Below are 16,832 nucleotides of genomic sequence, written 5' to 3'. Positions count from 1 at the left end.
TGTATAGAATTGACTCTTTTTACCCTCCCCTAAAATACATGTAGTAAGTATTATATGTCTATTTCACCCACTGAAGTGAATATAAGTATGAGTTGTATGTTATGTAATACATTTGAAAAATTAAGAAAGCCTCATTTAACTTCACGGCCTAAAATAAAGTACCTTTTTTATATACCTCCTAGCAAAACTTTAAAAATTATGAAAAAATTTGCATTGTTAAATAATATCTTTAGTTATTCAGAGACCATGTTTGCAGTTATCTCAAAATGACATGTACAGAAGAATATATAGAAGAAGTAGACATAAAGAATGTCTACTTTGTGAAGCACCTGGTATTTAAGTATGCAAGGCTACAAGAGATTAAGGCAGTTTGATTTAATTTTGCTTTAAGATGAAACATGATTCAATAACATTCATCTTTTAGACTTTTTGCTTTGCTACCAGAGTAAATGTATAGTTTGTGGATTAAATAATACAGTTGTCAACAATGCCAAATGTTCAGGAGTAACAGTTTTGACAGCTGCGCCACCCTAGAATAATTGCAATTCTTCACCTAAAACATTCCTTAAAGACACAATATTCTTTATGGTTTATCTTTACCTACAAAGTAAAATAAAAATTGCAGTTTTAGCCATTTACTTACTTTAATACATTGACCAACCCTTCAAATTACAATGAAATAACCACACTGGCCCTCATCAGATTATCCTGGGGCAAATAATACATAATTTGATTTTATGGTGTAGGATAACATCACAAGGAGACTGCAGAGCAATAAATCTACACATACAAAGATTATATATTAGTACTGTTTTTGTATACCTACTAGCTGTGTTATTAAGTTTTGCCTAGGAAATTTCCTAAGACAATGGGCCTCAATTATATTGCTGTCAATTACTCAGATGCTTCATACGTACAGTACTATGTAACTAAGTACTTTTCTGTATATAATATTTTTTTCTAACGGTATCAGTTTACTAGAGCCCCTTATTCGTGAACATGCTTCATGCAATTACCCAACAGTAAAACATTTTACAAAGTAATTTATGCTTTTCCTACTGTCTGACCTTGGTGCTTGTTGATGTTCATTGGAAAACATAGTGTTATAGGAAACTCTATTCTTTTGATTTCAAACAGGAAATTTGTAGACATACCGTATATACTCGCAGATAAGTTCTCCCGTGAATAAGTTGGGACTTGATTTTGTTTTATATTTTCTGGTATTTTATAATGTTGGTTGTATAAGTCAAATGCGGAAAACTCACGCTGTTGGTCCAAGAGATTATGATATGCTAACGCCCACCTAAGAGAGTAACCACGGAGCACACTGCCTTTTTCTTCTATATGGGTGTGGCAATGTGCTATATCAGCGCGTGCTCCTAACCTCTCTCTCTCTCTTTTGTGCCTATGTGACCACACGGTAATACCCAAATTATTCTGAAGCAACGTTTGCAATGATTTGTGTTTTTTGTATCTCACACCCTCATACACCTTATCTACAATGTAGCGTTCAATCAAAAGAAAATATGAAGCTGGTTTTATATTAAACGTTGTTGAAGTAGCGAAAGAAATTGGTAACTACGCTGCTGCAACAAAATTCGATGCGTCTGAGAAACTGATGCGAGATTGGAGGAGGCAAGAAGATGCAAAAAAAATAAATAGTGTATAAGTCAGGGTCTGATTTTATGATCGATTTTTCAGGTTTTAAGACCCGACTTATATGTGAGTATATATGGTAATAGGAATTTTGGGTATAAATGTAATTTCAACTTGTAGTAAGTCCTGTAAAAATGGTAGCTCCAATCATATTTGAATGTATTGCTTTGATCTGTAATCTTGAACCGTTACAAAGTTTTGAAGGGTTTAAAGCAAAAGTAATATACAGCCACCCCGCTGCCTGCACTTGGGAAAGCAGATCATAACCTGGTTCTGCTTCAGCCTCACTACAAACCAAGAGTGAGGGTCCTACCTACAATCACACGCTCATTCAGGAAGTGGTCCCCTCAGGCAGAGCAGGCACTGAGAGACTGCTTTGGAACAACAGACTGGGATATCCTGCAGGGATCACATAGTGAGAACATTGAGGAGGTTGTTGACTGCACTACTGACTACATCAACTTCTGTATGGACATTGTAGTTCCAGTAAGAACTGTATGCTAACAACAAGCCATGGATTACAAGTGACATCAAGGGCCTTTTGAACCAGAAGAAAAGGGCTTTTAAAGGCGGTGATCAGCATGAGCTCAAGCGCGTGCAGAAGGAACTTAGAGTCCAGCTCAGGGCGGCGAAGGAGCAGTACAGGAGACAGCTGGAGCAGAAGATGCAGAATAACAGCATGAAGGAAGTGTGGGATGGGATGAAGATCATCACTGGCTGCAGCTCAAAGTGGGGTGCCACCATCGAGAGAGACGTGAAGAAAGCAAACCAAATGAACAATTTCTTTAACAGGTTTGACCACCCTAACCCACTCTCACTCTCACCTCGGAGTACTGCACCCTCCACCATCCTTCTGCTGATACCAGTATAGGAGAGACATTCCCAACCACAATTACAACAGCGCAGGTGAGCAGAGAGCTGAGGAGACTTCGTGCCAGCAAAGCAGCAGGTCCAGATGGAGTATCGCCACGACTGCTGAAGGTCTGTGCATCGAGCTGGGGGGTCCTCTACAGCGTATCTTCAACCTGAGCCTGGAACAGGGGAGAGTCCCGAGGCTTTGGAAAACATCTTGCATCACCCCAGTCCCAAGGGTATCACGTCCTAGTGAGCTGAATGACGTCACATGTGATGAAGACCATGGAGAGACTGCTGATTCACCACCTGAGGCCACAGGTTCAACACGCCCTTGATTCTCTGCAGTTTGCATACCAGGAGAAGGTGGGAGCGGAGGATGCCATCATCTATATGCTACACCGATCCCTCTCCCACTTGGACAGAGGCAGTGGTGCTGTAAGAATTATGTTTCTAGACTTCTCTAGCGCCTTCAACACAATCCAACCTCTTCTCCTTAGGGACAAGCTGACAGAGATGGGAGTAGATTCATGCCTGGTGGCATGGATCGTGGACTATCTTTAAGACAGACCTCAGTATGTGCGTCTCGGGAACTGCATGTCTGACATTGTGGTCAGCAACACAGGAGCGCCACAGGGGACTGTACTTTCTACGGTCCTGTTCAGCCTATATACATCAGACTTCCAATACAACTCGGAGTCCTGCCACGTGCAAAAGTTCGCTGACGACACTGCTATCGTGGGCTGCATCAGGAGTGGGCAGGAGGAGGAGTATAGGGACCTAATCAAGGACTTTGTTAAATGGTGCGACTCAAACCACCTACACCTGAACACCAGCAAAACCAAGGAGCTGGTGGTGGATTTTAGGAGGCCCAGACCCCTCATGGACCCCGTGATCATCAGAGGTGACTGTGTGCAGATGGTGCAGACCTATAAATACCTGGGAGTAAATAGCTGGATGATAAATTAGACTGGACTGCCAATACTGATATTCTGTGTAAGAAAGGACAGAGCCAGTTATACTTCCTTAGAAGCTGGAGTCCTTCAACATCTACAATAAGATGCTGCAGATGTTCTATCAGACGGTTGTGGCGAGCGCCCTCTTCTACGCGGTGGTGTGCTGGGGAGGCAGCATTAAGAAGAAGGACGCCTCACGCCTGGACAAACTGGTGAGGAAGGCAGGCTCTATTGTTGTCATGGAGCTGGACAGCTTGACATCTGTGGCAGAGCGATGGACGCTCAGCAGGCTCCTGTCAATCATGGAGAATCCACTGCATCCACTAAACAGTGTCATCTCCAGACAGAGGAACAGCTTCAGCGACAGACTTCTGTCACTGTCCTGCTCCACTGACAGACTGAGAAGATCGTTCCTCCCCCAAACTGTGCGACTCTTCAATTCCACCTGGGGGGGTAAACGTTAACATTATTCAAAGTTATTGTCTGTTTTTACCTGCATTTTTATTACTCTTTAATTTAATATTGTTTTTTGTATCAGTATGCTGCTGCTGGAGTATGTGAATTTCCCCTTGGGATTAATAAAGTTATCTATCTATCTATCTATCTATCTATCTATCTATCTATCTATCTATCTATCTATCTATCTATCTATCTATCTATCTATCTATCTATCTATCTATCTATCTATCTATCTAAACTTAATATATACAGCATTGACATTTACAGGTGGCATGTTTTTGTGGCGTATGCAATGAATTAAATGTTATAAGCATTGTATAGAGAAGAACAGGTGAAAAGAAATAATATCGTGAACAGTGTTCAATGTCCACCTCACCTACTGTATATTCTGTCCATGGGGGCTCCCTTTACTGAGCTTCACAAGCATTTAAACTGACCAAGGGATGCCATCGCTCATGGCGTTTGTTGTACATAGGACTTGAAGTGGGGACGCTGTAGGGATACATTTCCCTGTTTCTGCTTTGCAAACTGGAGTGTACCAAGACATTGAGGTCTGATCTGCAATGGGATGCTCCAGTTCTCCCCAATACTGCATGTTCTGTATTTTACCACTAAAGTAGGATGTTTACTCTCCTTCCATTCTTCAGTGTATATTATTACGTTCCAACAGTTCCAGGAAAACAAAGCCTCTCCAGCTTGAACTGCTATGTATTCAATACAGTATTGTGAAGAGTAAGAAGAATGCGAAAGAACAGATAGATAGATAGATAGATAGATAGATAGATAGATAGATAGATAGATAGATAGATAGATAGATAGATAGATAGATAGATAGATAGATAGATAGATAGATAGATAGATAGATAGATAGATAGATAGATAGATAGATAGATAGATAGATAGATATTTTATTAATCCCAATGGGAAATTCACATTCTTCAGCAGCAGCATACTGATACAATAAATAATATTAAATTAAAGAATGATAACAATGCAGGTGAAAAACAGAAAAAACAGACAATAACTATGTATAATGTTGAATGTTAACGTTTACCCCTCTGGGTGGAATTAAAGAGTCGCATAGTCTGGGGGAGAAACGATCTCCTCAATCTGTCAGTGGGGCAGGACAGTGACAGCAGTCTGTCGCTGAAGCTGCTCTTCTGTCTGGAGATGATACTATTAAGTGGATGCAGTGGATTCTCCATAATTGATAGGAGCCTGCTGAGCGCCCTTCGCTCTGCCACAGATGTTAAACTGTCCAGCTCCATGCCAACAATAGAGCTTGCCTTCCTCACCAGTTTTTCCAGACGTGAGGCGTCTTTCCTCTTAATGCTGCCTCCCCAGCACACCACTGCGTAGAAGAGGGCGCTCGCCACAACTGTCTGATAGAACATCTGCAGCATCTTATTGCAGATGTTGAAGGACGCCAGCCTTCTAAGGTAGTATAACCGGCTCTGTCCTTTCTTGCACAGCGCATCAGTATAAAGTGCTCAGCCATTTAAATGATGATATGATAGCCTGCTCTCTAGAATATTATTATAAGCAAACATTAACAAATAAAAGGCACACGGGTCAGCTGATTTTCTTTTTTCCATAATTTCAGCAAATTTCAATAAAATCCATCAAAGAATTTTTTTAGAATTTGGGATTAGTTAGTGAGTCATTTTTTGATGTTCACTTTACAGATAATTTATGAGCAAATGAAATACTAGATGTGCAAAAAAATGTTATAATATTTAAATTACAAAAACAAACATGTTTTGTGTGCTAAATTATAATTTTGAAAAAAGTTTAATATCACAAAAATAAACTAAATTATGCAACAATTGGATAAAAAGTTGCTGCATAGGAGTATTTTACATTTATGAGAGTTCCATTGAAAATTAGAAAAAAACTATGAATCTTTATTTTTTTTCTCCAGCTGTACTTTGTAATTTTATTAGTAGTTTTAGAAGTTAATTATTGTTTTTAAAAGCTGTATCACTTCCAATCATTATTGCTTGCAAATTGATAGTTGTAATAATAAAATATGCATGTGTTGTTAAGGTGTTCATTTCCTAAATGCCTTGATCATTCTCCCATTCAGAATTTCTTGCAACTTTACTGTTTTTCAGTGTTTTCAATAACAGGAATGCTGCACTAAAAACGACAGTTTTTATTTCTTAAGTGAAAAGGTTGCCCTATTAATAAAAAAAACTATTGTTTCAGGGACTACAAGGGACGGGGAGATCTACCCATTCACGCTTTTATCGTTCCCAAAGCACCAGGGCATCTATAAGCCATGTGAGTATCTTGCTTAACGATCCATAATTAAAAAAAAAAAAATCGGTGAACAAATATCATAGCTGCCATGTTTTTTTGTTTTGACAAGCTCAAGGTGGAAAACTCACAACTCAAGGCTTTTTTAGATCCTGTTGAATAGAGCAACTGCATTCAAAGTGTTTTGAATCCTCTTATCCAGTCCAATTCAGTGTAGTTGAACATTACATTTATTGATTCTATTGTAATTATCAAAACTGAAGCACTACTGCATAAAATCTTATTTGATGAAGCAGTCATAAGGAAAGCATAATCAATGTAATTTCATTAAGTCATGTTAGCAGTCTATAAAAATAACTTGTAAAAAATGTGTATGCAAGCCTTAAGTCAAGATCAAGATTAGAAAATACTTAATTGATAGAATAAAAGATAATTGGAAAGACTGCTACATTGGAGCAAGGAGACATGCTGACATCATTCTTTTTTGACTGAGTACTGAACTTTTGAGCAGTGTGGTATTTCTGTGTGTGTTCTAGCGCATCTAGAATTTTCTCCTAAAACTTTGTGTTCTAGTTGCCATTATGGTACTGTGCAATAGTCTTTAGAGCCTTTTCGCTTTGTTGTTTTTTAATCAGCACAGGAGCAACCAGTCACACTTTACTGTTGAGGAGAGCCTTGGAATAGCATAGATCAGGAGAAGCACAAGCTGAATTATAGCCATGTCATATTACATGAATTTTCCAGTGACTTAGACTTCCTTTATATAATCTTAGTGAATCAAAGATAGTCATAGCACATTCCCATGACTGCCAGTTGCACAGTCTGACATATCTAGTGAATCCAACTAGTCTGCGGCTCAGCCTGACAAAATCAGATGGGTCTGATTATTTCTTATGCTTAGGGACGGCATTAGAGCCGACAACCAATGAGCGCTCACTCAGAAGTGCAATGCATACATATAATGCAGCTGTGAGAAATAAGGAGCACAAGAAGAGAAGACTGCCTTGATTTAGTATTTTTTAAAGTAGAATTTGTGGGGAATAAATAAAACATCTCACGATGTTTTGGTGGAGTGCATAGTCAAATAAAAAACTTAAATGTAACTTTAAAAGGGGAAATTTTGAGCAGATGCTTCAAGATCTAAAGAAGGTAAAACTGATAAGCTTTTAAGTGAGGTGAGATGAGGAGCAGTGGAGCACCTTTAAAAACGTTTTATGTCTTATGCAGGACAATGTTATCCTAATATTCAGAAGCAGTAAGAATTTAAAGAAGACTACTGCAATAAATAAATAATGAACTCATAAAGAAGTTCAGTGTAAAAAGCAGCTGTATATTTGCACAAGACAATGAAGTTCAGCAGCATTAGGGCATTAGAGCAACAGTTAAAAAGAATATCAAGATATCATAAATGCTAAAAAGTAATTAGTAAAAAAATATTGCAGAAAAAAGCAAAAGATAACCCAGTTATCTTTTTATTTTAAAAGTGAAAGAACAGTTAAAGACGAAGTGAACTGTATTAGAAACAGCATAGGGGACTAAACCATATAGACAGTGAAAAAGCAGATGCTCTAAAGTTACATGTGGAAAAACCTGCAAAACCTCTCAACAGTTACAGGGACTATCAAGCGGGGGTACTTAATAATTTGAAATTGTAGAGGTAGAATTGCTGTTAGGGTCAGAAGGGCTGAATTCAGACATATTGATGGGACCAATTAACATTTCCCCTAGAGTGCTTAAGGAGGTCAGTGAGTACCTGTAAACACCCTTCACACGTATTTTTCAAAAATCAGTAGAGACTGGAGAAATTCATAAAGACTGTAACCATTGACTGTTACTACATTATATACAGTACAAAAATGGGTGATCAAGCTGATCCAGGTAACTACTGTATAGGCAAGTATGCTTAGCCTGTATCATGGTTAAATTAATGAAAGAAATTATTAAAGAAGATGTTAGGGTAGGTAGCACATGGCAATAACAGGTGTCATTATGTGTTTAGAAGACGCGATAGTGTTTCACTAACATGCTAGAATTATATGAGGAAGCAACTAAAGTATACAATCAAAGGTCTGTGTCATATTGTTTGTTTCTTTTTTACAAACCTTTTGATAAAGTCCTACAGGAGAGGTTAGGGATAAAACTAAAAGACAGTGGGAATTCAAAGTGCATTGTGTAGATGCGATCAAATTTGCATTAAACACTTGAAAGTAAGCCAAGGGATGTCAGGGCCCTTTTCTGAATTAGGTTATGCCATAAGTAGTGTCACTTAGTGTCCAGTGCTGGGACCTCTGCTTTTTTATAGACATGAATGATCTGGGAGCTGGTCAAGTTTACAGATGATATTGTATTAGGAAGAATGAAAGATAATGTTGAATGAGCTGAATGACTACAGATGGACCTGAACAGAATACAGGATTGGGCAGATTGGTGGCAGATTGCTTTACATGTAGGAAGAAAAAATGTTACAGTTTGAACATTTGAGTATTTGCATAAATGATTGTATATACTGTAAGTGACCTTCTTTATAGAATTTTCTGCAAATTATGGTACACAGTACAGTAATCATTTAAAGAGATTGTTTCTTCAGGGTTATTTCCCTTTTTGTACTATCTTCTTCCTGTGCTGCATCTACTAAAGAGCAGCAAATTAACTGTGAAAGAAACTGAACCATCCTTTCCATGATTAGGTACACATTGTCTTGAGTTAAATGGTTCTGTCTGCAAAACCATTTTATGTATGTATTCTGATATTGTTTCAATTTTATATTGTTAGCAGCCATCTGGGAAGTACCCTTGGTCAACAAGAAGTGAGCTGCAGGAGATGATTAATATGGTATGTCAATTCATTTTGTAACAGACATTTTGATTAAAAGGGTGGATATATTGTCACTGAGGTGTTAGGAAACAGTAACTCACAGTAACCATTTATATATTACTGTACTGTATGTCTGCACATTTATACTATATTGAATTTAGAGCAAACGCTACTTTATTAATTGATAATCAGGAAGGAGTTAATGATTATACTGAAATTTAATCCACAGTTACACTGTGGAAGGCTAATGTATTTTGATGAACTGCTAAACCAGATAATAATGGAATCAAATAAATAAAAATCTGACTTAGAATTCCAAAAATATTTTATCTGATACTACTCAGACCATATAGTTTCTAATACAGGAAAAAAATGTCAATGCATTTTGTTTTCTTTTGGTGCATGGTCTGGTGTTTATTCAATGGGGTGCTTTTTGCCTAGCTAGTAGTTCTGTCAGGGTCACAATAAACTCAAGTTAAAAAAAACAATCAGGCCAATACAGAGCTTATTGAAAGTATTCCACCCCTTTGAAAATGTACACATTGTATTATTATACAACATTGAATCACAGTGGCTTTAATTTGGCTTTTTTGCTTTGTACCCCCTCCCTCCGACCCCCCCATAGATTATTGTCTATGTTGGAGGAGCAAAAGGTTTAGATTCGCCAGGAATTTCGATCTCCCATTTTCGACAGTCCTTGATGTTTTAGGGTTTGGAAAACATCAGTATCTCAATGATGTCTGTGTGTCATAGTTTCTTGAGGGTGGTCTAGAGCAGTGGTGGGCAAAGTCATTCCTGGAGGGCCGCAGTGGCCACGGGTTTTTGTTCCAACCCAGTTGCTTAATTAGAAAACAATCCTTGCCAATAATTACATTTCATGGCTTGTTAGTGCTTTAACTCTGCTGTGTCAAGTGATTCACATATGCTAGATTTTTTTTTCCATTCTAAGGATATCATCCAAATACTTTGAAGTGTAAAACGGATGGGTAATTCTCAATCCTTCACTTTGTTCTCTTCTCTTTCCTTCCAAGTATTTAATTAAACCAAATAGTGCACGATAAATACACGCAGGTGTAAAGGGTAACAAGCAAAATGGATAACTGCTGGTTTCTTTTGTCATTTGCATCTTATTGCTAATAAGGAGCAATTAAAAACCAAGAATGTAGCTGTTTAAGACTTAAATAAGCAATAAGGGTTCAAAATCGTAATGAGGGAGATAACTAAAATGAAGCAGAAGTGTTTCTAGAGCAATAAGTGCTTCTTATTTAAACAATTGGGTTGGAACAAAAACCTGCAGCCACTGCGGCTCTCCAGGAATGACTTTGCCCACCCCTGGTCTAGAGGTAAAATGGCTGGACGGATAAATACCAAACTCGAAACTTAAGCCTGTTATGAGATAACAATGTGCTGATTAGTTTTTTAGGCAAATCATGCAAAAGAAAGAGGCACTTTAGAAGAACCCTCAAATGCTGTAATTCTGCAATTAATTATGAATTCTTCTCATCAATTGCTATCATAATGACCTATTTAATAATCAGAAACATCAGCATCAGAGCGATAAATAATTATTAAATGTTATAGAATAGTTTGGGTTCCTAGGCCTCAAAGCCTACTAACGCTCACGTCCAATTTTTTTTTAAATGATCAACAGAAAAAGACTTTTTAATTTTGAAGTGAAAACAGATCTCTGCAAAATTATCTAAATTATTTAGAAGTATAAACACAATAAAATTGATCACATATTAGAATGTCATTCCAGCCTTGAAACTGTGTGCACCAGTGTCTGTCAGCTTTACACATCTGAACATGTGTAAATCATTTTTCTGCTCAAGCCATGTCTTTCTACAAGGAAATCATGAGTGATCATCCTATTTCAGCTCCAGCAACAAAGTCTGAATTTGATAGAGATTTGGACTCTGACTCTACCACTCCAGGTCATTTACATTGCTGTTTTTAAGCAATTTCTGTGTAGCTTTGGCTTTATGCTTGAGATTGCTATATGGGTGTAAAACAAATCTTCTTCCTAGGCACAGGTTTCTTGCAGACTACATCAGGATTTCATCTCTTGCTCATATTCTATCATGATCTCTCGTTTTTTGTGCTCATCTTCCTCTAGGCAGATTTACAGCTCTGCCATAATCTTTACATTGGTTGATAATTGTATATATATGTATGATAATCATGAGCTGATTTATGGCCAACCAAGTTGAGGCCCTTCGTGCTTATGGCCAATGGCCATAAAAAAAAGGATAATAATATTATAGAGATTGCCAAAAAAGGTCCAATGGTAATTAAATAATTATAAATCCTGCATAGAAGCACTGAGAGAAGCATCGATTGAGCTGCAGAGTTAGTAGTCTCTCATCTGTCTTCCTTCCTGTACTGATGCTGAAACCAAGAAATGGGTTTAAACTAGCAGGAAGTAAAAAAAAATGACCTCTCAGAGCTCCAGTCTTCAGGGCACTGATTGGCTATACCATGCCAGCATTTCTGAAGTAACTCTTTATGCAGCTGGTGTGTCTATTTTGTTTCTGATTTGTGCAGATGGTTTGCACTTTTTTCTTCTATCAAAATTATAGAAATGCCTTGTAAACAGAGATTAATCTTTCATTATTATTATTATTATTATTATTATTATTATTATTAATTTCACTGGGTGTCATGTTTTCTGAGTCCTTCAAGGTTTGTTTTGATCAGTGCTTCTCCTTGTGGCTAATTCTTATGGTTTCAGTCCACACTACCATCCTTTTTAACAGACCCAGTATGCATTCACCAAGACTAGAATATATATATATATATATATATATATATATATATATATATATATATATATATATATATATATATATATATATATATTGTAATAAGGAGACAGAAACGTATAAAGGTTTGGGGTTTGGGGTGCGTGACAATATATATATATATATATATATATGCACTGATCAGCCATAACATTAAAACTACTGAAAGGTGAAGTGAATAAAATTGATTAACTTGTTACAATGGCACCTGGGTAGGATATATTAGGCAGCAAGTCCTTGATGTGGAAATGGTATGCTAAAAGTATGAAAAATAGGCAAGTGAAAGGATCTGAGTGACTCTGACAAGGGCCAAATTCTGATGGCTAGATGACTGAGTCAGAGCATCTCCAAATCAGCAGGTGTAGTGGGGTGTTCCCAGTATGCAGTGGTTAGTACCTACCAAAGTAGGACAAGGGTCAGGGACAAGGTTGTGAATGCCCAAGGCTCACTGATGCACAAGGGGAGTGAAGACTTGTCTGTCTGGTCTACTGTACTGAGCTATTGTAACACAAATTGAGGAAACGCTTAATGCTGGCCTTGAGAGAAAGTTATCAAAACACACAGTACATTAAACTGGCCATAGTGCTCATGCTGACCCCTGTCCACCATCGACAGCGCCTTCAATGGGCATGTTAGTGTCAGAAATACACCATGGCGCAGTTCTGATGAGTCATGTTTTCTTTTTGATATTGTTGATGGCAGGGGGTGTGAGCATTTTTTACCTAGGGAAGATTTGGCTTCAGGATGCACCATGAGAAGAAGGCAAGCCAACAGAAGCAGTGTGATGCTGTGGCAACCTTCAATTCTGGCATTCATGTGGATGTTAAATTTGATGAGGGGGGTCTACACAATATTAGGGAGGTGGTTATAATGTTATGGCTGATTGATGTGTATATCTCCAAGGGATATTCAGTGACTTGGATTTTTTCTTGTTTCCATCCTCTGACTTGTGCTTTTCAATCCCTCTTTCATGGAGTTGTTTGTTGATTCTCTTCATTATGTAGGTTAGGCCACCCTACTGACTCACCACATGTTGGGCCTTCCAGATACAGATTTATCTATAGTATAAGCAATTAATTTAGGCCACTTTGCAGCAATCTGTTTTCACTTTGACATTAAAGAGTCGTTTTCTATAGATCATTGTCAAAACAAGCCAAATGAAATCCAGTATGATTCAATGTTGTATAACAATAAAATGTAAAAACTTCCAAGATGATGAATACTTTTAATAGGCATTGCATATAGACTGCATAATATGGTGACAGTCCAGTTCAAGTAATGATGTGGAGACCAACAAATATTTTAGTTGATTTTGAGAACAGTATATTTAATCTGTAGATTTTCAGTGGTACAAAAAAGGGCATTTATATCACAGCATCACTGAGAAGACCAACTAGAACTTTGGCCTCAAACTTGTGTAATGAGGTGTAATGCTCTTCAGAGTTTAAAACCAAAGTGGTTTCTGAGTTGGTCCCATAATTTAGAGTGTTACCTAGAATTGCAAGTAATGTTCCTCCTGATCTAAACAACACATATTTTATATTTTTTGCTTGTTGATTCTTTTCAAATGCATTTAAGTTTTAATAAAACATCACTACCTATTTTTTATTTTAACTACAACAGAAGGTCCATAATATTGAAGATGATATGGTCAACATTTGGGAGGATCAACCAAAGATCTATGCCAATGAAGGCAAAGAGAACATAAGCAGACATCCATCCATGGGTGATATAAGCATGAAAAGTGACAACATTCAATTAGACTTTTTTAATGATCTGGGGCCCAAGTTCAACACACTGGCTGGAATTTGTCAGTCAAAAATGAAAAATGGAAAACAAAAGGTAACATATGAATCAGAATAAAGAATACATGGAATTTTCAGTTTTAATGGCCTTTTACAACATATTGTGTAGGGAGAAACTTTTGAAATTTAGCTCATTTTTTTCATTTTCAGTAAGCCCCAGAGTTTTATGTTGGTACACCATTTTGCAAAACTTTAAAATTAACACATGCTGAGCAGATGTGTGTAAAGTGTAATACATTACTGAAAAAAAAAAAAACTAATATAAAATGATAAAGTAAAACATGTCAATACACCTTGAAATTAATACAGATATTTAGAGTACAAAAAAGCCATGGCTTTTTGTGTTGGTCACCCATGCTTACATGCACTTTTCTAATGGAAGTTTCCAATAATGAGGAACTTTTTTTTACAAAGTGTGTTTTTGACATCGTTTGTTACCAGAATGGAAATCATTCTATCAGTCTTGTGATTTTTGCTTTCTAAAAGACATTCATACACACAGCCTGACTGCTTGGCTGTAGTAATATATTGAGACATGGGAGGGGCTGTTATTTCCGGTTTTCATATATTTTTATACTTTTTATATACTGACTCAGAGACAAGCAGCAGTTTCAAATCAGCTTTTGTAAATTAGAATCTGCAGACCTGTTTACAGCATAATGTAAGTCTAGCACTTCTCCATTTTTACAATTGTATTTTGCATATGTACAGTTGCTCATGTTTTTTTTTTTTTTTTTTTTGCAACTTGGTTTTGTGTTTGTTTGTTCTTGAAAAAAGAACTAAGCCTTTGTAAAGATCATCAAAACAATACTTTCAATTTAAAGTACAGTATTTGGAAGGATGGAAAAGATTCTAAACCCTCCATGGAATTTGAAGAGAACAGTGATTGACATATTAAAGAATGGCACTACTTTTTTATTATTCAGTATGTGAATTTTTAATTACTTTGTTTACATCTTAAACTGGATGGATTTGATTTTTCACTTTTATAATATCTCTACTGCGGTGGGTTGGCACCCTGCCTGGGATTGGTTCCTGCCTTGTGCCCTGTGTTGGCTGGGATTGGCTCCAGCAGACCCCCGTGACCCTGTGTTCGGATTCAGCGGGTTAAAAAATGGATGGATAATATCTCTAGTGCAATAGTTTATCTTCTACCTCTAATACATAAAAAGAGGCAGACATGCTAGGAAGATCAGTACAACTGCATGATCATGCCATATTTGTTTCCCTGTCTACCAATGGTGGGTCTGGTGTAATGTCCATCATAAGAGCAAGCAAGCAAATGTTCTGCATTTTTCCATTTCATTTTTAATGGTGTGGCACCAAAAAATGCAGTTTTTAGATACAGTTGTGGTTTCAATGCTCTTCCCAAAAGTGCCACAATTTTACATGAATCTTTAATAGGATCATTGGCAGAAACTACTCATGGATAAGGGTAAATATGACAACCCTGTGGCAGTGCTACATGATTAACATTGTCATAAATGAATTTTGTGCTGAGTGACATCTTTTGTAGCATTTTCCTGCTTACGTGGTCTGTGTATCTATGTAAATATGGTCCCCTGGAAACAAAAGAGGAAGGATAACACAGTGGAACTATGGTCTCTCGTGATAATTTGTTCTGTCAATCCCATCATCTGCATCCGGGTCATTCACTATTTAAATAGGAGGATAAAAAGAAAAAAAGAAATCCCCTTTTACTATACCAACACTTCATTGCAGAGCCAGGAGAAAGCACCGATCCAGATCACTTACACTTTTTACTGCTTGCCAATTTCAATGACAACTTCACCTTTCCAACGCAAAACCCTGGGATTCTGGATTACGCCAATGAACCAAGGATAAGCACGGTGAAACTATTCCTTGTTGTTTGGGGAAAGGAGCAAGCCATCATTTTCATCCATATATAATAGCCGTAGGACACTTTTCCAGCTGAACAAGGTTCACAAACATTTTTCCTCTTCTGTTTAATCTTCTGGACTTTTATGTGCATTTTGTATTTTCCGTGTGTCTCATTAACTTCATGTTCAGTGTGGGGTCAAGGGAAGGTTTGTGTTGTATATTAGTTTTTTGCTGCACCTTTTAATTATTACATTCCGCCAGTCACTTTTGGGGTTGAGTGTTATGTCGGGGCTGGTTGGGGTGTCATATATATAATTTGTTTGGAGTTTGTTTCATTTCTTTTTTATTAATATATACTTTACATATTGTTTGTCCTTTGGCTTATCTTTGATTGTCGATTGGGGAAGTTTATTTGGAAGAAGTATGGCTTGTCAGGTGTAACATCCTCAGCTTGCCATGCTATGGGTCTTGGTGGTATAGCTGCTGTTCAAGGAGAGTAAGTCGGCTGTTACAACCTAATAACTCTCAGATATATTAAGGACTTGCATTACATGAATGTAATGAATGTGAACCATTCACTCAGAATTTCTAGGAATATTCTTGACTATTAAAAAGGAATGACATAAGTACACTGGGGGAAAAAAGTACAAAAAGATTGTCTTAAAATGTTAGAAATACCTGCCCCTGCAGAAAGGGACTATAAATGGTTGAAGTACATAATTGATTATTAAAGCCTTTGCTATTTTTGCCACTTAATCATAAAGTCCAACTAAGATGTAAGAGATGGTGACATATTGCAACATTGGTTAACTAAAAAAGTTTGTGGAAGATAAGAATAAACCCTTTAGGAAGATGGATTCATTGTGAAGATGGATATAAGTCAATATCTTCTATTATGTTGTACAGTGCCTACATAAGGTTTAACAAAATAATCCACAACTCTGTCCTCATGTTTGTTTGTACAGTAAGATAGTGATCAATAGCTACTTTTGAAATAATGCAAAGTCAAAGAAAAATTGAGACCTTCATGACACTAAAACTACTCTTTATATCAAAATCTCCATATTCTAGCTGTACAGGATTATTACAACTGATAAAGGTGAAAAATGAGCAGTTAAAATTCTATCTATCTATCTATCTATCTATCTATCTATCTATCTATCTATCTATCTATCTATCTATCTATCTATCTATCTATCTATCTATCTATCTATCAATCAAAAAATGATACAGCTTTTGATATGATTTTTTAGTAATTTAATTCTGAGGCATCAACAGAAAAGCGTTTTACTACTTGTTATTTTTTAACAACATATATATTGTGAAAAATTGTTTTACAAGAAGCTAGTTATCTTGCTTGGTGGTCTCTACTGTTGTTGAACAGACAA

General features: G+C 36.9%; 1 protein-coding gene across 1 annotated transcript in view; it reads left to right on the top strand.

Moving 5' to 3' along the window:
- The window catches only part of LOC114659361 (cadherin-like protein 26), a 111,473-nt gene extending 96,945 nt beyond the window's left edge, over positions 1-14,528 (top strand). The window contains exons 16-18 of the mRNA XM_028811804.2: positions 6,132-6,206; positions 8,955-9,014; positions 13,421-14,528. Coding sequence (XP_028667637.1) covers positions 6,132-6,206; positions 8,955-9,014; positions 13,421-13,660 — 375 coding nt within the window. The 3' untranslated portion in view covers positions 13,661-14,528. The remainder of the gene's footprint in view (positions 1-6,131; positions 6,207-8,954; positions 9,015-13,420) is intronic.
- Positions 14,529-16,832: the final 2,304 nt, after the last annotated feature.

The sequence above is a fragment of the Erpetoichthys calabaricus genome, chromosome 10 (genome assembly GCF_900747795.2).
Source record: "Erpetoichthys calabaricus chromosome 10, fErpCal1.3, whole genome shotgun sequence".
Taxonomy (NCBI): Eukaryota; Metazoa; Chordata; class Cladistia; order Polypteriformes; family Polypteridae; genus Erpetoichthys; species Erpetoichthys calabaricus.
This window is presented reverse-complemented; position numbering and strand designations above follow the sequence as displayed.